General features: G+C 44.0%; 10 protein-coding genes across 10 annotated transcripts; 5 read left to right on the forward strand and 5 right to left on the reverse strand.

The window, feature by feature from the left end:
- Positions 1-972: 972 nt before the first annotated feature.
- EAF01_009261 (uncharacterized protein) lies at positions 973-2,149 on the reverse strand (the record flags this gene model as incomplete). The annotated part of the gene is made up of 6 exons (XM_038917517.1): positions 973-1,296; positions 1,357-1,447; positions 1,501-1,657; positions 1,722-1,873; positions 1,974-2,023; positions 2,141-2,149. The coding sequence occupies 6 exons, from the start codon at positions 2,147-2,149 to the stop codon at positions 973-975; spliced, it is 783 nt and encodes a 260-aa protein (XP_038767122.1).
- Positions 2,150-3,857: 1,708 nt separating this feature from the next.
- On the reverse strand, positions 3,858-6,588 carry EAF01_009262 (uncharacterized protein; the record flags this gene model as incomplete). The annotated part of the gene is made up of 5 exons (XM_038917518.1): positions 5,801-6,588; positions 5,555-5,691; positions 5,349-5,510; positions 4,761-5,291; positions 3,858-4,699 (listed from the first exon to the last, which is right to left on the reverse strand). The coding sequence occupies exons 1-5, from the start codon at positions 5,935-5,937 to the stop codon at positions 3,858-3,860; spliced, it is 1,809 nt and encodes a 602-aa protein (XP_038767123.1). The 5' UTR covers positions 5,938-6,588.
- A 617-nt stretch (positions 6,589-7,205) lies between these two features.
- EAF01_009263 (uncharacterized protein) lies at positions 7,206-8,626 on the forward strand (the record flags this gene model as incomplete). Its single annotated transcript, XM_038917519.1, has 2 exons — positions 7,206-8,324; positions 8,405-8,626. The coding sequence occupies 2 exons, from the start codon at positions 7,206-7,208 to the stop codon at positions 8,624-8,626; spliced, it is 1,341 nt and encodes a 446-aa protein (XP_038767124.1).
- A 727-nt stretch (positions 8,627-9,353) lies between these two features.
- Positions 9,354-9,818, forward strand: EAF01_009264 (uncharacterized protein; the record flags this gene model as incomplete). Its single annotated transcript, XM_038917520.1, has 1 exon — positions 9,354-9,818. The coding sequence occupies one exon, from the start codon at positions 9,354-9,356 to the stop codon at positions 9,816-9,818; it is 465 nt and encodes a 154-aa protein (XP_038767125.1).
- A 26-nt stretch (positions 9,819-9,844) lies between these two features.
- Positions 9,845-11,038, forward strand: EAF01_009265 (uncharacterized protein; the record flags this gene model as incomplete). Its single annotated transcript, XM_038917521.1, has 1 exon — positions 9,845-11,038. One exon carries the CDS (start codon positions 9,845-9,847, stop codon positions 11,036-11,038), a length of 1,194 nt encoding a protein of 397 aa, XP_038767126.1.
- Positions 11,039-11,062: 24 nt separating this feature from the next.
- Positions 11,063-11,659, forward strand: EAF01_009266 (uncharacterized protein; the record flags this gene model as incomplete). Its single annotated transcript, XM_038917522.1, has 1 exon — positions 11,063-11,659. The coding sequence occupies one exon, from the start codon at positions 11,063-11,065 to the stop codon at positions 11,657-11,659; it is 597 nt and encodes a 198-aa protein (XP_038767127.1).
- A 482-nt stretch (positions 11,660-12,141) lies between these two features.
- Positions 12,142-14,524, reverse strand: EAF01_009267 (uncharacterized protein; the record flags this gene model as incomplete). Its single annotated transcript, XM_038917523.1, has 6 exons — positions 12,142-12,214; positions 12,301-12,521; positions 12,574-13,001; positions 13,075-13,336; positions 13,391-14,246; positions 14,301-14,524. 6 exons carry the CDS (start codon positions 14,522-14,524, stop codon positions 12,142-12,144), a joined length of 2,064 nt encoding a protein of 687 aa, XP_038767128.1.
- Positions 14,525-15,940: 1,416 nt separating this feature from the next.
- On the reverse strand, positions 15,941-17,204 carry EAF01_009268 (uncharacterized protein). The gene is made up of 2 exons (XM_038917524.1): positions 16,389-17,204; positions 15,941-16,331 (listed from the first exon to the last, which is right to left on the reverse strand). The coding sequence occupies exons 1-2, from the start codon at positions 16,759-16,761 to the stop codon at positions 16,006-16,008; spliced, it is 699 nt and encodes a 232-aa protein (XP_038767129.1). The 5' UTR covers positions 16,762-17,204; the 3' UTR covers positions 15,941-16,005.
- Positions 17,205-18,169: 965 nt separating this feature from the next.
- EAF01_009269 (uncharacterized protein) lies at positions 18,170-19,992 on the forward strand. Its single transcript, XM_038917525.1, has 4 exons — positions 18,170-18,385; positions 18,630-18,724; positions 18,780-19,646; positions 19,741-19,992. The coding sequence occupies exons 3-4, from the start codon at positions 18,783-18,785 to the stop codon at positions 19,786-19,788; spliced, it is 912 nt and encodes a 303-aa protein (XP_038767130.1). The 5' UTR covers positions 18,170-18,385; positions 18,630-18,724; positions 18,780-18,782; the 3' UTR covers positions 19,789-19,992.
- Positions 19,993-21,216: 1,224 nt separating this feature from the next.
- EAF01_009270 (uncharacterized protein) lies at positions 21,217-23,031 on the reverse strand (the record flags this gene model as incomplete). The annotated part of the gene is made up of 1 exon (XM_038917526.1): positions 21,217-23,031. One exon carries the CDS (start codon positions 23,029-23,031, stop codon positions 21,217-21,219), a length of 1,815 nt encoding a protein of 604 aa, XP_038767131.1.
- Between the last annotated feature and the right edge of the window lie 314 nt (positions 23,032-23,345).

Genomic DNA, 23,345 nt, shown 5'->3' on the forward strand with positions numbered 1-23,345 from the left:
CATCCACTCACTTCTCCCTCTAGAGAATCGGGAGGTTGGCATATACGATCTTAGATGGTTTTGGATTTGAGATCCTGAAGTAGGTGTGGAACAATTCAAGGATTTGAGAGAGAGGGAGAGGAGGGGTAGATAGGGACGAGGTGTAGATAGGGGATGAAGGGGGTGGAGGGGTGAGGGTGTGGTGGAGAGGGGAGAGGGGAGGGTGTAAAATGAAGGGGAGAATCTGGTGAATAGTTTCTGTTTAAGTGAGAGGTAACTCTGCGAGCCCTCTACTTTCTTCTGGCCTTCACAATAGATTTATTTCAAATATCGAATGAGAAAGTCCCGATAAAAATCCAGACAAGAAATTTCTTTCAAGTCATCTCTTATTATTCTATTGAAATCTAATGTTTCCCTCTCTTGTGTCTATATTTCTATACACGACAAAACTTCAACCGGTGTCTACTAACACGGCTCGAGTTTAAATTCATCTAACCCCTCTCAAAACACCAGATCAAAAACCTGTCTCATTTTCCCAAGTATTCAATAGCTAAACCATATCTCTTACATTCCCAGCGGGCCCCATACCCATAGAAGAATATCTAGAGTTTACCAAAGTCCTTACATTATCACACCTGGGCCTCAACGGCCACTCCCTATTCTCAAAGACATCGTTTGTTAAAGTCCTCATACTCATACTCCCACTCCCACTCCCACTCCCAAGAGGTCACTGCATCTCCTCTGTTTCCGTTATCGACTTTGTCTTGCTTCTCATCTCAAACTGCATACCCTGTATACTCTCATCCGGAGGCTCTTCAACCGTAACACTCTTCAACCGCAACATGTACCCCCACTTTCTTCTCTCTCTTATCACTCCGTTATCCCTCACAACAGAACTCCTCTTCCATCTCTCTGATTCTCTTATCCCAAAACCCGACATCCTCAAACCCCCCAGCACGACCACGCTCCCCATTCTCCCTTTCCCCATGCCAATTATACTTCTAGAGCTTCTAGCACTATCAAACAAAGTACTGCAAGTGAACGACGTAAAACTCGAAACCCTCGAATCTTCATCAAAAGCCGTATATGTAGAATTTGAATTTCGATATGTTGAAGCTTGTTTATTGGCCATGAGATTGATATTATATATATATAATCTGGTCTTTCGGTATAAGTAGTTCTATATGGTTGGATTTGACCCCGAGGTTCAATGGGATAAAGTGAAGAGAAGGCTTGGGGAAAGAAGAGACGGAGAACAAGGCGGGGAGTCGCGCCACTGAATGCAATTATTTGGAGACCGGGCTCGATGGTGGACCACTAAATAAGAATTAGTATGAAGACATTAAAACATGGTTGAAATATCGCAGATGCACGTACGATAGCTATATCTGTGGTTGCGTATAGAAAATCATCCGTGATCGGCAGGCCTTTGATAAAAGGTATGCGTATTATCGTTGCGATTCCGGCTCTAATTTGTATATCAGAATCTTTTCATGATTTATATTTTTGACAACGACTTACAGTAAACCAAGAGAAAGAACGCCGGAAATAGAGAGTTTGGCCTTCACACTCATCTTCGAATCCCACATAATCCAGATAGGCAAGAGATCAAGTGTCCAGTCCACAGTAAATCCTACGACGGAATGTCCTACGCTGGCTGCTGGAACTATACTACTATCTATGCAGAATCCTGTTGCACTCTCATATTGCTTCCAGGAAATAGTCAAATGGGGTGCATTCACAAACAACGAGAACAATGAAAATTATGGTAAAAGTAATGACAGGAGCTTGGGTCGCGTAGATGATGCTCTCATGTAGTGAGCGAGTAGACAATCTGAGAAGGAATACAGAGATGGAAAGGCGAACCAAAAGAGTTGTGAGGGCATAAAGGCTTCTGAGCAATGAGTTAACGATGGTTCAGGAGTCGGCCTCTAAGTCAGAATGTAACAATGCAAAATGGCAAGTTTCCTCGACAAGAAATCTGGTCAACTTACTCATCAAACCACCATGCCTGAAGAGCTCTGGGGAGATCTTCACGTGAACTCTGATCGGTGTGTTGTCCACCCCTAAATCTTACAGATTGCAATACTGCTGCGCCATAGAGAGTGTATAGAAAATGATTATCTTAGTCAAGTGAAAGAATTTTGAAGGAAGAACTTACGTGTGACATCGTAAGCAAATAATCATCAAAACTCCAAGATTTCGTTATAAATAAACGGACGATGACTCTAAGGGAAACGAACAGCCACGAAAGTCCCACAAAGACACAAAGAATCACAGCTGAACAACATTTAGCCTTGATGAAAATCATTCATCGCGCCGTGATGTAAAGTCACCGATTTCAGGACCTCGATCTTCCGCCAATATATAACAGTGAACGACGAGCCCAGATATCACAATCGATTATGTTTGAAGACATCAATTCTCCGCAACAGACCATATTGTTCATGGAACTTAATGACATTTACATGTATTCATATCGAGAAATCCCACCTAAAAAACGGGATGAATGTACTAGAAGTTTTCTCCATATCTATACATATGCATGCAACTTCGTGCATTCGGTCATTGCTATCCAGTATGGTATTTTGCTAAAGACTCTTCGCAAGTGGATATATAACTACCATCACACTTAATAAAGGTAAGATCTTCAGGTACGCGTGAATGACGTTTGTGATTCGATGAAAAAAGTTTGGTTTGACTTTAGTACACGAGCTAATGCCGGTAGGAAGCTAAGGTACCAAGCGAGACGGAAAGATGGACATACATTTTGTAATCGGGAAGTCTATTAACGCCACAGAGCTATAGTAGTGAATACGAGAGGCCCATTGGACTTGAATTTATTGAGGAGCAAGAGAAGATTTGAATGCACAGAAGAAATGTGGGGGTGCGGTTCGCGCAAAATTGGCTTTAAGATTGACTTGACGATCGAACTACCAACTCCACGCACTCTTATGGACTGTGTACTCTAGTAGTGCTCCCCACAGTTGAAGCGAAAAGGCACCAAATGAGTTGCAGATGTCCGTCATTGAGACAACTTGCGTAGAGATCCAAAACGAACGACACCAAATTGGCATGCATCATACCCCCGGTGAAGGGTATGGTCGTCGAAATGACGCACGCCTACTACGTACGATTGTTTGATTATCCTGCGACTTTGGTTCCTTAGGCTGACACGGATTTGGAAGCGGTTGATAAGTCTTCGCGGCTAATGAATTGGGGGAGAGGCGTGCCGTAGGCTTGCGGAGCATATACCGAGGCTTTCAACGCTCGGGAGACGGGCCCATGGGAGTAGCAAACAAGACTCTCCGGCTGTTTGAACTTTATTCTTCATTTAGATTGTAACGTTCTAGGTGGAAATGACTGCCGACCAAGATTGAATTTGCGATAAAAGCATCCAAGTCTTGGCTAAAAGTGGCCGAGTTCCCGTCCCAAATTTATTAAATTTTGAGACTACCTTGGAGTGGAATATTTCCTCCGGACAACCTCCACCCTAAGCTTCTCCTCAAAAAATATGCTTGCTGTCTATTACCCGAGTCCATCAAGTTGCAACGGTTTGTCATGGTTGTTGGAACTTTCGGGCGCATGATGGCAGTTCCATTTTTAGCCCTCTGATTTGTTGATAGTAGCTAGGTGATATGATCTCACTTTATGAACAATCCCATTCATAAAATCCAACATAGTAAGCATCAAAAAGTGGGACTACTTTCGTACATGCCATATAACCCGGATTCTGTGGATCGCTGTAACATATGAAAACAAAACTTATTCTAGAGTCACTGAGTCTAGATTATTTGGATTCATGAACGGCAAGAAAAAGCTTGTTCTGGAAGGCGTCCGAGATATTCATTTGTGTATTTCCTCGGTTCGCTTAGGGGTCAAGGTGGTGTGGGAGGCTTTGGAGGAGGTGGATGTATTAGAGAAGGTATAATTGTTGTTTCGGACGAGACTACAATGAGGGGCGAGGTCTGACTCTCAGATCTAGAGGTATCATATCGTGTAAGATTATGATGAACCTGCGAGGGAACTTCAAGGGTATCTCGGCGTGCCCTTGTCTTATCACCGTTTGCTGGCGAAGGAGAGAATTGGGACGTTAGCGACTGAGGTGACGAGGGTTCGACAGTCCCTGCGCCACACTCAATGTCAAGCCCCGAGATAATACTACCATTTATGCTCGGTGCTCGAGAAGGACGCAGAATGGGAGTGATATTTCCATCGGCATCGCGGGTTTGATTGTACGCTTCCCTTATATGTGGAAGCTTTGGATTTCGCTGATCTTCTCCAGGGATTTCTGGAAAGTCAACAGCCTTTCCATGTTTGAATTCGGAGTCGTCTAGACGGAATTCCGCCGCAGTACCGACATAGTTACCGATCGCAGTTAAAACATTGGCTACTTTCCGTCTGTTTCCCACGTCTGATGGCGACTTGGTCAGGCCAAGTGAAGGCCGGTTACTTGAAGTTTGCGCTATCTCGTGATGCTCTATCTCGTGAGAAGTTCTTCCACTGCTATTCGAAAGGCTTTGACGCATTATTTCATTGGCACCTGGAGATGGCTCTGGCTCTGGGGCAATGCCGAGACCAATTCCCTGCTTTTGTAGCTCGAGATGCTTTGAAGCATTGTGATATACTTCCTCTTCGTCTGCTTCTATATTTGCTGCTAAGAGACGGTATAAGGACCCAAAAACTGCTAGGCCAGTGCCGACAATGGGTGCCCATTGACCTATAAACAAGGGCAACTAGAGTCAGCAATGTATCATGTCCATATGAAGGTAGGTACGTACCGATAGTTGCTATAGGCTCAGTTTGATATGCGACTTGTTGGCTGAAAAAGTTTCTCTCCCCAAGAATGAGAATAGCCAGCACCGCTCCTACGAATACGGGAACCTCTATAGCACTTAGGAAGAATCTAATCAAGCTATTGACCTCTTTCATTTTTCCAACAGTTGCATTGTTGGTGCCCTCAATCGGCGCATCAATCGGTTCTTCTTTGTGACCGAAACGATTGTTCCAGTTTGTCTCACGGATTTTATTCCACATAGACACAAGTGAGAGTATAGCAGGAATGCAGCATGCGGCCGAGAGAAGAGTAACAGTGTCGAAGGTGAGCTTGTTTGGTGCGGGAATGACGTAGATATTATTCGCTGAGCCGCCACGCATCGGGGAGAAAGGACCAGAGATGACATCACACGTAAGACCACATGTCGAGTCATAGGTAAAATTTCCTAGAGTGAAGTAGGCTGGATGTCCGTCACCATCGGTCAAGCAAGGACTTGTGTTTATCCTAATGAATTCCACAGTTAAACTCAACAGACCTTGTAAGGAGATTGGATATTAGCAGATACTCATGAAACTTGAAGATTGATACTTACCAGCGAATATCAATCCAGTCCATAAAAAGATGGTATTTCGGCCAGGTGTTTCAAAAAAGTATGTTCGTGATAGCTTTACAGTTATCGGTGCAGCTAGAACACCTATGGAGCATAGTTGGAAAGCTCCGTATATGTCCATATCAACCGCACCTAAATCATGATCTGTCAAACAAACGGGACTGTTTTTCTTTCAAGAAGGTACTCACCATCCACATGGACAGCTGCAAGGACTATTCCATGAAGTGCAGCAACGGCGGGGAAAAGCAATGCAGCTGCCAAACAAGCTTCTTTCAGCCATTGTTGTTTTCGAAGAAAAACACATGCTGCTACGAGAACATAGTATCTGTAGAAGGAAGAATTTAGAAGTTAGGAGCCTGGCGCTTTTTTGCAGTATTTTTCATAGAGTGGAGTGGATTTTCTGGGGAGACTGGTAGTGAGTTGGAGAAGCTTACAGAACCCGGGAACCTGGCCCATACTGACCAGATACAGGCCATGCGCATACGACTTGCAATGCATCACTTGTAGCATTTGTGACGGTGTTATTATTGGCTATTGTAGTATTCAATGAGGTCAAAGGGATCGCCGGCATGACCTTGTGTCTCCTTTCGAACGAGATGAATTCATCGGCTTGCAAGCAAGTCAACGATAGTACTAGATATCCTTAGGGCAATTGAACATGCATCGAAATCTCTCCTCTCTTGTATGGAATATGAGAAGAAGAGAAGCGTTGGACGTTCTTAAGGCTAAATAAGCTTACCGGCCAAGAAAGCAATGAATGTCTTGGAGGCAATTGTATTTACGGCGTCATCCGTCATCCACTGTCAGAGGTACCTAGGTAAGATTGACTGGTGGCAGCTCTGTAGCCTCATCGTTCTCAAAAGTAGGGCTGGTGTGGCTGAGGGCTTGGTATCCCTTGGAGGTAATTCGTAATCAAGCAGATCAAGGGGTACAAAGTGTAAAGAACGGTAGAGCTGAAGTTTCCATATCTACCGGGGTAAACAATGTATGTACGTACGTACATACGAGTAGATGCAAAGATGATGGATGGATGGTTGGTGGTTGATGGTCGAAAATGTCAAGGAATTCGGCTGCCTAAGTATCGGAAAGTTTGTTTGGAGTGATGGGGGAGAGAAAGGGTAGAAACAGGAAATGGCTTATGAAGGTGGTAGAAAATCCTGTGACTTGATTGGTTCAAATGCGAGGGTGAGGGTGATAGCAGAGGGGTACGTACATCAAAACATCAAAGAAATTATAAATTATTACATAAACCCACCGATATTAAGATGCGATGGAATACAGGATTGTGAGGTGGATTATAGAAATAGAATTCCAATACAAATAAATCATAAAAAGCGTCGAGTTTATGGCATCATATAACTTGACACGAGAAGCCCTAAATAATACTCCCTCTTTAATAATAATAAATCCGTGGATGAATTCTTTCTTTTTCTTTCTTCTCACTCATGGAGTGCGAGTAGGCACGTGACAGTTCTTATCGCTTATCGGGGTTTTTGGTGCTTTCTTTTTGTGATTGTTTCATTGGATGTATAGTCATGTAGTCAGCACGAGAATTACCCAGGCTTATTATTGCACTTTGTCTCTGGTGCAATTTGATGTTTTGATCTTTGCCCTCATTGTCAGTACAATTGTCTACCAGTATATCTACACCTGTGAATCTCCAAAAACATCTAGGGTCGCTTTTCAAAACACCATTCAGTTTCTTCCTGCGGTCTCTACTTGCCCAAGTACACTTTTACAAAGTCATAAGAAAATATTCACAGATCCACAATAGGCGTGATCAGCCTCGCCCATTCAACCAAGCCAAAGCGTGATATTCACACCAAAAGTGTTGCGAACATGGGTCAAGAAGCGTCTCAACCTCAAATCAATCCAAATGATCCTCCTCATACGCTCTCAGCCCGCTCAATCGAAGGAATTGCGGAATTCATCAAGAGTGGCAAAGCAAAGAACATCGTTGTCTTGACAGGAGCTGGCATATCCACTAGTGCGGGCATACCAGATTTCCGTTCACCAGAGACCGGTATATACGCCAATCTTGCCGAATTAAATCTTCCTTATGCAGAAGCCGTTTTCGATATCGACTTCTTCCGCGAAAATCCAGCTCCTTTCTATGTTCTGGCAAAAGAACTCTATCCCGGCAAATTCTACCCTACAGTATCACATGCTTTCGTTGCGTTGATCGAAAAGAAAGGATTACTCAGAATGCTTTTCACACAAAACATTGATTGTTTGGAACGTCGAGCCGGAGTCTCCTCGGAAAAGGTCATCGAAGCACATGGAAGTTTCGCTACGCAGAGGTGCATTGATTGTAAGACTGAATACCCCGACGATTTGATGAAGAAAGCTATAGAAGATGCAGACCCAGCGACTTGTTTGGTCCCACAATGTGGTGGCTTAGTTAAACCAGATATTGTGTTCTTTGGCGAACAACTACCGGAAGCCTTTCACACTCACAAAATGATCCCCGCTACTGCTGATCTGGTCATTGTGATGGGTACTAGCTTGAGTGTTCAGCCATTTGCAACATTGCCAACCCTTGCCCCCGAGACGGTTCCAAGACTACTGTTTAACATGATCTCCGTGGGAGATTTTGGCAGTAGGTTGGATGACGTAGCTGTTCTTGGTGATTGCGATAGTGGCGTCAGGAAACTAGCAGATGCCTTGGGATGGAGAGACGAATTAGAAGAATTGTGGATTTCGGTTGGAGGGAATACAAAACAAAAAGAGGCCGAAAAGGCTGAGGGAGCCAGGCTCAATATGTCAAAAGATGAACTCTTTGAAGCAGATATCAAAGAGCTAACAGGTGAAATTGATGAAGCACTAAAGTTTTCGAATAACCATACACATAGAGTAAAAGCCGATCTCCAGAAAAACTCGGCTTTAAAGTTGGCATCCCCCGCTTTAGCCCCTGAAGATATGCCGTCGCGACCACCTACAGATTTTGCTCCTGATAAGGTAAGAACTCCCTGTCTTGTGCCATAGTTCAACTGTTTGACATAGGTGAGTTTTCAACCAGCAGTACTAACTAAATATAGGGTTCGCCTCTGAAAGATATTACGGATGGAATACCACTGAAGGAAGTCACGACTGTTGTTCGATCCACTCCAATCATAGATGAGAAGGACACCGCAACTGAACCCACGCGCGTGGATATAAAGCCCACCACTGATGAGTGCGTTGAAGACTCAAGTGTTGTACTCGACGTCACTATGCCCCAAAATATGCCAAACTCTTCCAATACTACCAAGGGTCCTTGACCACAGCCACCAAACCCGCCATTCAAGACTAAGGTTAGGAGAATGACAGTGATTCTGTGATGTGATCTGAACACCAAACTTCATCTCCTCACTTCACTATTTAAAACGGTACATCCCCGTAAGATGTCGTTTACAGAGCTGGCTCTGAGGCAGGCATTTAGTACATATTTAGAAATGGAGCAAGGGAATTACTGTCAGTAAAAGCCATCTAAATGAATTAAGCTTTCATGTCAAATTGAGGATTGTGAAATCCACTCGGGTCCCATTCTCATATGCTCTCAAATCAACTAACTTTAGTTTCCCTTGGTATGTGTGTTGATGATAACCTTAAAATGTTTGATCTATTCATAGGGCTCCTTTCCATACATCAGAACTTGCTAAACATAAAGTTGGGCGTGGGAATAAATGCACAATCGAATTTTGCATCATAAACATATTTTGCAGAAGTTGCGTAGCCTTTCCGTCTCTTATTCCGTTCCAAGTCCGACTAATTAATTAGAAGAGATCAAAGCCGCCGGAAATAGAACCGTTCATTTAGAGCGGCTGCTGAAGAAAAAAAAGAGCCTTGTCACATTCTTTTGTCTCCTTTCACAAAGAAAGCTTTGTTCAACAATTTATGAACCCTGCCTCGAACACTACAGATGACAATTCATCTCTTTCTTTTCTGCACTTCAATTGAAACAACTTATGTTATTTCACGTGGCATATCGAATGTCCATGACATATCATGGCAGAAGAGAATGTCTACGATCCCGACCTTGACCAGGACCTCGAATTCTACGAAGGGCCAGATCCTGCCGAGCATATTGGGATGCCACCGGATATAAAAGCGCCCCGAAACCCCCTTGCACTTCGTGACATTGGGTTGCGGCGTCGTCGGAGACGATGGCTTGACAAGGCCTGGACGTGGAATGAACCATTGAATCCGATATATGAAGGTGTAAGAATTCTCTCAAGTCAGGGTGATTCTTTAGTAGGCCTTTGGAGAGCGGAAACGCAATTTGGGCAAAAGAATATAGTTGTGAAGCAACGTCCTTGCTCGGATCATAATTTGGAAGACCCGAGGGGACAAAAGTTGTCAGACGAGTCCAAACATTATGAGAATTTACAAGCGCTACTTCCACCTGGTCATAACCATCACATTGTGAAGCTCTTCAAGCGAGCCTGGGTAGATGAAGGGAAAACTATTTGAGCCAGGACGTAGGGCAAGTGGAAAAAATGATATTGGAATATTGTGATGGTAACCTCGATGATTTCATAAATTGGAACATTAGGCAACATACAAAGGTCTCTGAAAGAAGATCGTGGGAGATCTTTCACTGCCTTGCTCGGAGTCTACTTATCATGAAACACGGTACCGAAAATCCGGCTGATTACCGTCGACAATATGACCCTAGGGAGAACGATCTCAACATTGTCCATTTTGATCTCAATCCACAAAATATTTACATCAAGAAGTTCCCGCATCCAACAAATTCAAGAGATAGAGGCTACGTGCCTGGTTCTTTTCGACGAGCGGCTAAAATTAAGATTCCTCAGAATGAAGGATACCATCGAAAACATTGTAATTTAGGAAATGTCAATTCACGTGCCCCAGAACAATTACGCGCGCGCGATACGAGGGACACAAGACCATGGTTGCAAAGTCGGTTCACTCATCACAAGGCTGGAAAAGATAATACACTTCAATCGGTCGTCTATACATCGAAAACGAATGTCTGGCAAGTTGGTCTGATAATGTTCTGTATAATTCACTGTAAGACATCGGTGAATTGGAACGATCTTGAAGCAAAAAGAAGTCATGGTACACCTAGACTAGTTAATGGAGGGCCTACTATAATGAGTAAAACCCATGGATGGGAGAGGATGAACAGGGATCTGGGACTTCCATACAGTCGAAGCTTGCTATATGCTATCTACGAATGTCTCTTGATTGAGCCCTCGAACAGACCAGATGTTGCAACGTTGTTTGAAATCACAAGAGCTGGCCTTTCTCAGGCTAACATTGAAGCTGGCTTTCCTCCACCAGATCCGGCGGCCGCTCAGCCAGCCGCTCAACCGGCACCAGAGCCAGCAGCAGCAGCACCCGCTCCTCTTGCTCCCCGGCAAGCACCTCTTCCAGCAGCTCCTCTCGAGGAAATACGTCCTCGAGCCGCTCCTCAAAGGGCTCCCGTTTTCGCAAATCCAGAATTGGACCTTGACGCCGGACCACCAGAACCCCGTCTAGTACCTCCACCAGCACCTCTACAGCAACTTCATCATCCTCCAGCCCCCAATCAACAAGCAGCAGAACCAGCACCAGCACCTCCACAACAAGTACAACCCGACCGCCGCAACGTAAATCGAGCCGAAATTCCTGATCCCCGAGCAGTAGCACACGCCGAGGCGGACGAGCATCTTCCAGCCTACTAGCTCGAAGCCCCCGAAGGCGAAGTCATGCCGCAGCCCGAATGGGGCGAAGGCCTCGAGCGTCCCGCACCCAACTACCCCGAGCCTCCCGCATACGAAGAGTACATTCAGCCTCCCGTCGAGCCGCAACCTCAGCCCGACCCTGATATTCCACAGCCGATAAATTACTTCCCACCGAGACTCCCCGCCGCAGTCCCTCGTGCTCCTGCACCCCCACGGCCACCTCCATATCCACGTCAAAATATACTCCCTCCTCTCAATCTCCCCAGAGGTCTCCAACTTGGTCCTGATAATCCTGTACTCATGGCCGTTATACCACCCGAATACCTCCCCTCTATCCTCATCTGCCACGTAATAGAAAACGATCTCTTCCAGAGACAAGTCGGTAACATATATCTACGTGGTTTACACCCTGGCATGTCATTTTATGAGATCAAGGATATGTTGGTGGCAGAGGGATTAGGTATCGAGAGGATGAATATAAGAATTAGAGTAGACGATGGGGGAGCACAGCGAGAATTGGCGGATTGGGAGAGGAGAAGGACTTTGGGGGATGGGGTGGCGGTGTTGGTGGATTATCCGAATGGTTTGATGTTTGGGGAGTGGGGGTGGGAACCCCTTTGATGGGTATGCGGTTTGTGGTTTGTGGTTTGTATATCCCCTTGATTTTTTGGATAATGTAGCCATTAAACGATTTAGAAATGGACATGCTTGATCCATTTTGAAGCAAGGAACGCTCTTTGTTGAGCAAGGAGAAAATAGAGTTCCCGTACATTTCTTTCCTTTGATGATCATAAATTCAGAGCCAGTTGATGGTTCGCCTTGAAGTTATTGTGCAGTTATATATGCTGACAATTCTGGCATGTTAGCTGAAAGATCTCAAATATGTGCTGCGAATACAACAATTTGTCAAAAGAAATAGTGATACAACGACTTGTGTTTTGTACATGTTGATTAAGAATAGCCCTTGTTCTCATTGTTCATTCATTGGGATAATGACATTGTTCATATAGATATTCAATTTATTCTTGATATAATTCTACCGTTTTGATTATCTCATAACATATGATTCTATCATCTCAAAGTCCCAGATTTTTTAAACCACACTATGGCAAACTCAAATAATACTCCAACATCTTTGGGTAATTAGGTGTTCCAAGGCCTGTGACTGGATCCCATCTATCAATCATTAGGTTAGCACTTTATCTTTCGAACCTCTTTTCACACTAGACACATAGAAAAGAAAGTAAAAACAGAGGACTTACCCAGGCACCGCCGAAAATCCCACTGTGTCACAACCCGGATTTGTTCCATTAACAATATCATTCAACATGCTTGGATTAGCATATAATGACGGGTTCAAGAAACCAATTGGTCCCTTTCCGATATTGATTCTCTCTTCGTTAATTCGATTGATGACAGCGGAGAAAATTGGTGCACTGGCTGATGTACCGCCGCTGAGTTCAAATTCGTTTCCATTGTACATCTATTGCTCGTTAGCTAGATCACGATTTCAGGATAAGATAGGATAGACGCACAGCAATGTTATCCCCATTAGCCGCGACATCAGGAATACCCCTTCCGATTCTGTTGTAGATACCTCCGGTGGACCCTGCCAAAGCACCGATATCAGGTAATGTCTGAATGTCCTCAGTGTCATTGCTCAAGGCGCTATAAGAAGGATAGGGTGGATTATAGTCCTTGAAAAACTTTGCTACAAAACTAGCTTGGTAATCAGGGATCGGATAGATATTACTAAACCCTCCTCCGGAAGAATAATTGTTATAGTATGGATCGCCGGCAGGATCGTTGACGGCGGATTCGGGGTCATAGACGGAATTTCCGGGATAAACTTTTGTGGCGCCGACGGCTGTTACGTATGGACATGTACCGGGCCAAGTCGGGTTGAAAATATTGAGATCAGGGCCGAGACAGCCGGTTGGGCCGTCAATATTGTCCGGATAGTCTAAATCAACATGTTAGTTTCTTTTACGAGGAAAAGAAAGTTGGGCCCGAATCAGCCGATGTTTTAGACTTACTTGAGACACCGGAATCGCCTGAGGCGAAAAGGAATGATACTCCTTGGAGACCCAGTTTCATATACTCGAGACATTGTCTTTTTTGATATGAGATTGGGAGATCGGATTCTTGTCCGCCGTATGATAGTGAAATCACATTGGTGGGTGTGAAGGTACCGCACATGAGTGATCCTGCCCATCCTCCAGTAAGAGGATCTGGGTAGGCCTGGTCTAAGTATGGATCGTTACCAGTCTCATTGTAGGCAGTGTAGTTGCAGTATGACTAGAAGGTGTGAGCTTATTGGTTACTGAATTTTGATCGTAATGTTAAACTTACTCCATCTAGTGCATCTAAGAAAGTGTTGAATCCAAAAGTGTAAGTATCATTCTGATTCGCTTGTACGATATAATCGTCAACTTCATAGAGGGTGATTTGCTGTGGGTAAATAATCGGGTAAGCAAGTTGAATATCGAGGTTCGCTTCCAAACCAGCGTAATAAGGATCAGTTGTTGATTGCATTCCACCATCGATGTTTGCTGGGATTGGATGTGTGCCATTTGGAATGTGCTTTGTGAAGTTTGTGAAAAACAAATCAAGGTCATTTTGAGTGTAAAATTGGAGCTCGGACTCAAAGATACCCATGGAATTGTTTGGATGAGACAAGGTCGCAGGTGGTATTTGGTAAAGTGCAGCAACACAAGCAGGAGTGATAGCAATATCACAAGTGCTCAAACCCGTGGCATTGGTGCCATTGTAGCTGTGCTTAGCATTTCTTAGTAGCCCATGTGTATTCCTTTTGGAGATTTCATGCTCCAACATCTCAGCATTTCGCTTCAGCTTGTTCTTTGGGTGTCCAATCGGTGCAAGAAGTTTGATACCGGGACTGATGTAATCAATGTGCTTTCTGATATCCTTGGGAACGTGATATGTCTCGCATGAGGGCATAACACCACCAGTGACCGAATCTTCATACTCATGGTACTCGGTATACAGCAGATTTTCTGCTTCTTCAGCAGTCGCATAGAATGCAAACCATCCTTTGTTATCCGAATGAGTGATACGTCCGGCTGGGATACCAGAGTCAATCAACCATTTTCGAACTTCGTCTTCTGTTTGCTGAGTGGGACGGAAAGCCTCAATGACTTCTTCAGCAGTCCAGTGTTGTCCGAAATGTGGAGATGCAGGGTCGGATCTATAAAGCGCTGGTTAATTCCGAGCTTCTCCTGTCTCGATTGATGTTACTCACATCTTCACTAAATGGTCATGTCCTTTATCGAGATTGTTTTGCGTCAGGCCAATGCGCATAGGCAAAAGCTTGTGTGACTCTACACGATCTTTTTTCGACCACCTCGGGTGTAAACTTTCCCTTTTTTCGTGGACCTCCAAATGGCGTGGTACAACAATTGCACTCACTACAGGTGTGAGAGCCACCACGAGGGCAACAAGGCCGGAGATGTTCGTTCTCACCATTCTAATGAATGAGATCAATTGAGATGATGAACGGGTTCAATTCAAAAGGCTGAAGAGCTTTCTCCATGATTTATACCTTGGCAGGGACTGCTGCATCTACCCCTTCCGAGATCTGCAGACCCTAGTTCCTTGACCTTGATGCCATACTGAATGAGGCAGGTCGGAATACCACCCACGACAGGATGCATGATAGCATCCGAGTTACCCCTTGATAAGCAAGGACGTTGTTGGTTGAAGATGTAAGCTGACGTAGAATGGATTGATACCTCCTACATAGGATAGAGCTTTATGGATGAAGCTATATCTTGACCATCAATCTCGTAAGAGCTATGAGCTGGTCGAGCTGGAGCGGGGCTCTCAAGCAAACGACGTGCTTGAGATATGTATTTTGACATATCGTGGCAGATCATTTTTAGTAATCCTTCCGTTGTTCGTACAACAATGTTATGTTGTGACCAGAGCTTGAACAGGGCACTGACGATTTGCCCCACTCCTTGATAAGTGAACCTTATTATTATTATAATACCTCGATACGAGAGCAATTTATGTTGTAACGACCTTGTAAGACGTACCGCAAAGAGCCAGAGAGCTCTCCTCAAGGTCATCGATGCCGATGATGCCGGTAACACGCAACAGGCGGTCAGGAAGCCGCTTATAACAACAAAAGAATCTTGTTAAAATCTTGGTCGTGTGTAGGATAGGACGACATAGAAATAGTCATCTCAATGGGTGGCATAACGATCATTTCTTAAGTTCTCAACAACTACAGACATCTATGATTGTGTCAGACAATATCCATGGGATGGTGTTACCAGCTAGAGTCACAACTAGCTATGTAGCTCTATGATGCAAAGACATTTCCATCCATCATATATATTCACCGCAAATCGAGGAGCAGAGAGCCCCTTCATCATTATGATCTTCAAGTTGGTTTCAGTGCTCCCATTCATCAATTTTCAACAAATAGAGTTGTAGCAATTTCCGTCCCATTCCGATGAATTACACTTTCCCAATTCGTTCTCGCCCCACGTCGGATTCTCTTCAAGACTCGATCTCTCATCACAACTCAAACATCGATGATTTCTCTTGCCATGTCATGTATTCCAAGATTAACTGGTGCTAACTCGGCCGGAAATTAAAAGATTTACTTACATGTCAGGAATTTGCAAGTGCCTACTGTCCGCTTCAAAACCTTCCCGTGTCCACATCATTTTCTGTACAACTAAGGTAATACACCAATCTTCAGTACCTAATTGAATCAACGTTGACTATTCAAATTCATTTTCAATAAGTTCAAAATACTTAAGAGTGCATCATCTATGTTCAGTGAAGATATGACATGGATTGAAAAGGTTCTGGACCATCAGTTTTACCTTGTAGTAAATACCATATGAATGTTCTCTGGAAGAACAAAAATCGAGATAAAAGTTATGTTTGATTGATGATACTAGAAAGCATATCTGACAATATATACTCAATGCCTAGCCCAGGTAAGCATCACTATTCAAGAACTTCTTGACGTTTGGTCTGTCCTCCAGAGCATCTACTAATTGTACTAATCTCGGATACTCTTTCAGTCCCTTTCGTCCATCTTGAGTAAGACTCTCATCATGGAGTAATTGATATAAAGCCATATCTGCATATGTGATTTCATCGCCAATTATGAAAGGACCCTTTTTCGAAAGCTCCGAGCCCTTCAGATGTGTTTCGATTGCATTTAGGTATTTCTTCTGATCGCCTTGTTGATGTTTCGGATAATCCTCTTTTTGGTTGTCAGAGAAGAAAGCCGAAATGAACAGAGTTCGCCCTGTAAATTGTTTGTGAGTATTTTTGGAAAGGCATTTGGATAAGGGGGTTCGCTTACAATCAACAACAATATCGCAGATTGCATCGGCCCAATATTTCTCATCTTCATTCTTCCCGTCATATGCGCCTAGCAATCTTGACCAATGCCTCAGGATAGCATAACTCTGTGTCAAGATTTTTCCGTCCGGCATCTCGACCACTGGTATATTTCCCGTAGGATTTATCTCCGCAATTTTCCCATTTTTCTTATGTTCTGGCCATTCTTCGAATGTGTACCGAATATCTTTGAATGCAGCTCCTGCATCGATGAGCAACAATCGAACTACCTGACCTCGACCTCGAGATTGGAAATCGAAATAATGGATAGTAGGAATGCCGCCGATAGCTTTGTTTGCTGCACTCTCTGTGCCGTGTGTAGATGTTTGAGGCATTTCGTACGTACCTAGGTATGTAAATAGTCTTGAATATTCGAGGTAGGGGACGGCTTCGGCAATGGTATATATCGCGGGGTAGTAGGATTTAAATATCCAAACAGGAATATGGAGATATTTTGTAGCTCAACCCAGCAGTTAATAATGACCATGTTCGCAAGAGCTACTGCCCTTAGCACAAACCTTGTATTGTGATTCCAAATGCATCATCTTACTCCTACCTGTGTCGTTGAAAGGTGTCAAGCAAGCCTTCTTGTCAATCACGCCCTTCTGAAACCCTGTATTCACGATTCCAAATGCAATGTCATTGTTTTTGAACAAATGCATGTAATGCTCTGTCTCGTAGCTTTCTAGCCTCAATAGGATTAGCATCAAAGGACCAGCGGAGCCTTTGAAACTATTTTCTACAGAGTAGACAAGTCTCGATCGAGTCTTCTTGGTAATCGGCAAGTTGTAGACAAGTTGTCATTCCTTCAAAGTTGTGCTTCTGATCCGAGAGAGTATCGGATGAAATTCGGAGTGTACCTCGGATATTGTGGAACTAATTGGTTGGATTACAGACCGAACCAGCCAATCATGGTGTATAATAGCTCTGAAAAACAACTTTTTTTATATATACATATTCCAAATTTAGGCGCCGCCACCATCCAAAAATCATCTGATTTCCCTGCTGGCGCAATGGTAGCGCGCAAGACTTCTATAGAGGACTCTATCCTACATGACGAAATCTTGAAGCTACAGGTTCGAGCCCTGTGTAGGGAGTTACCCTGAGTATCATCGGTTTGAATCCGTTGCAAGAAATAACTTTTGCCCCTTCTTAAAATAAGGGAGGGGGAGCGTTGCCGATTTTTTAACATCGTTGTCTAATTTGGCTGAGAAGCAACATGCGACATAGTGGGGTAAATTTGGACTTAAATCCCTCCGCACGGACATTAGTGGAGTTCGATTGCCCTGCTAATGTTGGTTTTTATGCTTCTTTTTATCTCCTTTTATTTGTGGTTCACGAGGACCTGGTAACCTCGCCGAGATATCGCTTAGATTCACCGGGAGCTGACCGGTCCCTCCATCGCCTTGTCTCTCCTTTGTCCCGAGATTTGTCCAATTCCTTGGAGATCTGTAATTCTGTAATATGAATTCTATCTTGTCACAAGTATTGGAATGTTCGATACTGATATGGACGATATCTTTAAAGTGAGCCTAATTACCCCTTGCTAATCGGCATTATTTGATACATCAAATTCAATGTGTCCGATCACCGCCATTTTCAACTCGAAATATCTACGTGCAGTGGTACTGTTACACTGAGTGGCTGTAATTTCAAGCCCCAATAGGAAAGTCATCGAGATCCCTTGAGTTGTTATTTGTAACCGCGACATTCGCAAATATCTTACAGACAAAACAAACATTCAATGTCAGATTGGTTGAAGTCGAATATCTCCTAATCTGGTAATTTTGAGCGAGTCGTAGAGGTTGAGAAAGTTCCAGCCCTTGCCCCAGTGGCTTTTGTTGCTGGGGGAAAGTTGTCACACAATTTCAGCCAATTATAGACCGATTGAACATCCGAGAAGACTGCTGGCATCCAGAAATAACGACATTTGGGTACAATTCCGGCGTCGAAGTAGAGGTACAGAACGATACTTCACTGCCATGTTCCAGCCTACTCCTTGGTCATTGAAAGGAATTTCCATTCGAGACATGGTCATCCATGACGCGATAGGATTGATTGGCCTACAAGGCACCCAGATCAGACATTCCTCTTCACCCCGCTTTCAGTGAAGCAAATGCAGGGAATCATCTATGTACTCTCTATGTGCTATCCACCACCGATATATAATTAATTGTGCCATATTCTGATCAAGGTTGGCCAGTTTGAACAATCAACGCCTACATACAATCATCAACTACGTTGAACTCAGAACCTAATATACTGCCCTAATCTACAATTCGGCTGACGCACCGAGAGGTAAGCTAAAAGCTCCTATACACCATGAAGGACAGAAAGCTAATCGGAAGTCTAGACAATGTCCTCAATAACCAACGTCATGCGTCTCTTAAACAATGTCATCACTGGTGAATACCCAGAACATCTTCCACGTTCTAGCTCCGAAGTCATCACATTACTTAGAGAGTTGAAGTCCCGGGAGGAGGTTTACCTCTCGCATTATCGAAGAATGAAAGAGGTCACAAACCACGAGTTGAAGGAAATGTATGACTTTGTAGCAGCTTCTATCATAATGGTCACAGACATTACCAAGGAGGTCATGGAGCTGGCTTCTATCGATTCTAGGGTTAAATCATTCCATGTATACGAGGCCCTCAAAATTCTTCATCTGGCATTCGGTGCGTTTCAGAGGTTGGCCGGCAAAGTCAAAACGCTTCCCCAGCCAGAAAAAGACCGTTGCTTCGGCTACCTGGGAGGTTGCTACAACTACTCCATTCTATTTCAGAAACTCCTCTATCCCGAAGACGAATGCGATCACCTCGAAATCTACGACCAAGCTCTCAGGCATGATTTCCAATTCTGTTTCAAGATAGATACCGATCAGGATTACTCTTCGCCAGGCTCATTTCTGAGAAACGGATTTGAGAAAACGCTCAGCGCATGTATACCTCCTGCAGATCAAATACCTGTATACTGTCATTTGACAGCACAGCCCGACAAGCCGGTGTGCCCCCAGTTTTATCGGAATCCCAATTTCTATGGGCCAAGAAACCTTCGGAATCAGAATCATGAATCGAATAGAGAATATTTCAGGATGAAGGAAGATAGGGAGCGAGGGGTGTGTCACAAGAAGGCGGCGACGAATAATGATATAAGCTACAACCATGGAGGAAAAGTGGTCAAAGAATCGAAAGTACAGGTAATGCGTCGACGGAAGCGGCAGGTATGTGCGAAGATTCCCTTTCCCGTCTCAATCTACCAGAATTATCGTAATCATGTTGTACAGTCTACGTTCATGGCTAATATCAGATCAATAGACGCGCCATCTGGAGGCGCAATCTGGGTCAACACACAGAGCATCATAAGGAAAAGCCAGATTTGGGCGTTAAGTGATGAGATATACTTTATGATAATGATAATGGAGATATATGATGAACAGAATTACGAGGAACAGATACACGACGAACAATATACGACGAACTGTAGCATGATGAAATAGAATATTAGGCTTGATGGGATAGTGGAATGAATCGCTGAGATCTTTTACTTGTACAAGACAATGAATCATGAATATCTCTTTCTCTACTTACACCTCTACACGCACAATGACTGTCAATCCGTGCATGATACATCAAAATGTTCAACCATTTCTGCTGCTCAAAAGTACAAGATTCCAAACCCCAAGTTAAACAAAGCTCCGGACGTATACATCACAATTTCTATAAATACCATCTATCCGCCCCATCAACTCCGTAATTTCCACCAAGCCCAAAAAGTGACATTCCCATTCCCCGGCCAAGACCCCTTCCCTCCCCAAAAAAACCCTTTCCCAGACCTAATCGGTGAAGACCAAACTAGACCATACTAGACCCTAAAAGCATAGTCCACAACCTAGGAAAATAAATTACGAATTTAGAGCGGCTAACCCGTCAAATATTCCAGAACTCCAGTTTCAACTTTCCAACCCCTCACTTAGTCTGTCTTTCCTACCCCACTATACCCCTAATTATTCTCCCCTAGACCAGAAGCTGAACTAGAACCAAGTTTTACATTCAACGAAAAGATCCTTCCCTTCCAAAGCACGTTCAATCCCCTGCATCTGCATCTGCATCTGCATCTCCCTCCCTATCCATCCCTATCCGAATTCCAAGTCTCAATCACCACTCCATCAAGCCATAACACCACACCGGCCACCCTTTCAGAAGCCGCTGCATGATACATAACCCAGTGCATCCCACCGCATCCATCCGCAAGCTCTGCGGCTGAATTTTCCTGTTTCGCCACACAATGGCACGCATGGCGAAAAATTTCCACATGCTGATCGTATGATTGCTGTCAGGATTTCCCAGTCCGCTTGGGAATCAGGGTCACACAGTGCAGAATTTTTAAGAAGCGTGTGCAAGTGGCGTGAACGCCTCTTACACAGGATGCTGCATGGGCTTCTGCAAGTAAATACGTAGATACCGGTAGGTAGGCGCGGTAAGTGGGAAATGCGAAGAATTTTGCAGGGGTTTCTGAGGTGTTGTGTTATTCATTTCCGGGCTTCTGGACTTTAGTCATAATTGGCAGCTGACATTGGTGGGAACTTCGAAAATCACGACTGAGAATATGGAAATAGGAAATGCGGAACTATAATAACTTAAATTTGACTATCGTATGGTGGGCTATTTCAAACTTTCAACATCTGAAAAATATACCAGCGCCTGTGCTGGTAGATGACGATGAGTCCGTATGATAGGGTATCAATATCGTTTAAATTTGCTAGCTAATATTTGTTTAGAATTTAGTAGCCATCACACGTAGCCAACACAATCCTCAGGCCTGTGCTCCTCCTGGTTTTGATCAGGATTCTGATTAACATCGTGCATCTTCCTTAATCCAAGAACTTCGTCACGATAATTTCCTTTAGCAAGCTCATCCCTTAACCATTTTCCTTCCCCGCCATACAATTCTTCATATATATATGGTGGAGCCCATTTCTCCTCCTTGATCTTCTTGCTCTCATCCCTGAATTGATTTGGGATTTCAATGCCCCTTTCATGACTAAGCATGCAGTTATTTGCAGCTTCCACAATCTTCACATCATCAAATTCTTTCATGATAACGGGCAAGTTTTTCGTGTCTTCATCTTCCCAGATACAACATTGATGCTCCTGTGCGCCTGCAGTAAGAAGACAGGGACCTGCACTGCTGGGAAGTGGCCGTAATGACGAGACACAATGCTCGTGCTCCCGAATATTTTTCGTTAGGATGCATTTCCTGTTGTCGGGATGATAATGCTTCGAAGTAAAACGGAGTGACCACTCGCATTCGTCCTCTCCACTATCGCACAATTCTGTAATAGCTGACAGCTTTCTCTTCTTCTGGTATCTCTCCGACAGTATTGTAGGGTTTCTCCTAAGAAGTGGATGTGCGACCGAAAGTCTAGAATGTTCTGCGTCTTTCGCCCGACTCTCTTCGACCTGCTTTCGTGTCCAATCAAGGAGGCGTAAAGCGCAACGTATGCCTCCTCCATCCCGATCCGCTAATAACTCCATGATATCATCGCTGGGAACACGAAATTTGCTACTCTCCATGGCCAAGGAAGGAGACCCGGTGGATGATCTAGCAGTGCTTTCGAAATGACCCAAATCACTCCGAGTATCATCAAGTTCCGTTCGACGAAATTTCCTACGATCGGGTGAGGATAGGATTCTCTGTGGGTGTATGAGACTACTCTGGATCGGCCTCGGTGTTCCTTTCGACGCGAGATTCGTGATATTTTTCCAGACAGCAACCAAATCCCTAGATACCAGCCTCGGTGTAAAACTTTCATTTTCATTCAATAGCCGGGGGTCGTTCATACATGGCGAAATGTGTGGTGTGTGTAAGCTTCTTGGTAAAATACTGCAATTCGTTGCTCGAAGTAGAGACAACGTTGGGGAAATTATCTGTTGACAATCTTTTATCATGCTCTTATAGATGTGAGAAAATAGGGATCGAGCGCTGGAGGATTTCAACCACTGTTGTTCATCAGTGTTGACATTTCTTTCAGGTATTTGAATATATTTAGTCGTTGCGTGCTTTCCATCCAAATATTGACGTATGCCCCAAATCCATAGAGTAAAATTATTCCTGCCATGGAGTTTGAGCTTTCTGATATTGCCCCCAAATGTCCAAACTTCATTTTCGGGTCCGCGCATTTTTGGAAACCAACACACGTGAGAACTCGGTACTGATCCTGCTTTCATAGTTCGTAGGTTAATGACAGGAACGTCATTTTCGTAGCCATCTCCCTTGGCAGTAATGAGCAGCCAAAATCGGTCACCAGGTTGGTATTCGAATTCAGAGTCGCTTTCAATCAATGCCATGCCATGAGCATCCATCTGCGTGGCCTCCGTAGCGATCCCTGCATTTTTGTAGGCAATACTCCCATCCTTTTCGATATCTTGTACGGGCATGAAACAAACCGAATTTTCATCTTCGCCTTTGAATCGTCTCACAGGTATGTGTGACTCGTTTGCAATCTTCAGCACCGGAGACTGAACGACGACTCGATGACCTAGCTGAGCCCATTTTGAGGGCCGCGCTACAAGAACATACCGACGTCCTAGAACTTTGCAATCCATAAAGACTGCTACTATTCGAAATGCTGAAGCTTAAGCTTTTTAAAGTGGAGTATGTGGTAAACATTGAAGCGACCTCTTGACGAAATTTTGCGAATCATTCAGTATTGATTTACTTGTCATATTTCAATACCGTGTGCTAAAAGGTAACCTTCACATAGGTACCCATATTACGGGTGTGCCCTTGCATGTGGCTGAGATGCTCGCACGCATCTTTCTTAATGACCCAATGAGAACCATTTCGGCTGAAGAGCTTCTACACCGCAAAACGCGATGGCAAAAGAAATATTGAAGGAACGCTTACAAAACAAGCATTG

The sequence above is a fragment of the Botrytis porri genome (genome assembly GCF_014898465.1).
Source record: "Botrytis porri strain MUCL 3234 chromosome Unknown BPOR_013, whole genome shotgun sequence".
Taxonomy (NCBI): Eukaryota; Fungi; Ascomycota; class Leotiomycetes; order Helotiales; family Sclerotiniaceae; genus Botrytis; species Botrytis porri.

What these genes read in the sequence shown, in the direction of transcription:
- EAF01_009268 (XM_038917524.1), bottom strand. Translation starts at nt 16,761, where the DNA reads ATGCCTCAAACATCTACACACGGCACAGAGAGTGCAGCAAACAAAGCT. An exon ending in CTGCGATATTGTTGTTGATT is followed by an intron (nt 16,332 to 16,388) that starts GTAAGCGAACCC and finishes AACAATTTACAG; the next exon opens with GGCGAACTCTGTTCATTTCG.
- EAF01_009269 (XM_038917525.1), top strand. Translation starts at nt 18,783, where the DNA reads ATGTCCTCAATAACCAACGTCATGCGTCTCTTAAACAATGTCATCACT. An exon ending in TGCGTCGACGGAAGCGGCAG is followed by an intron (nt 19,647 to 19,740) that starts GTATGTGCGAAG and finishes TCAGATCAATAG; the next exon opens with ACGCGCCATCTGGAGGCGCA.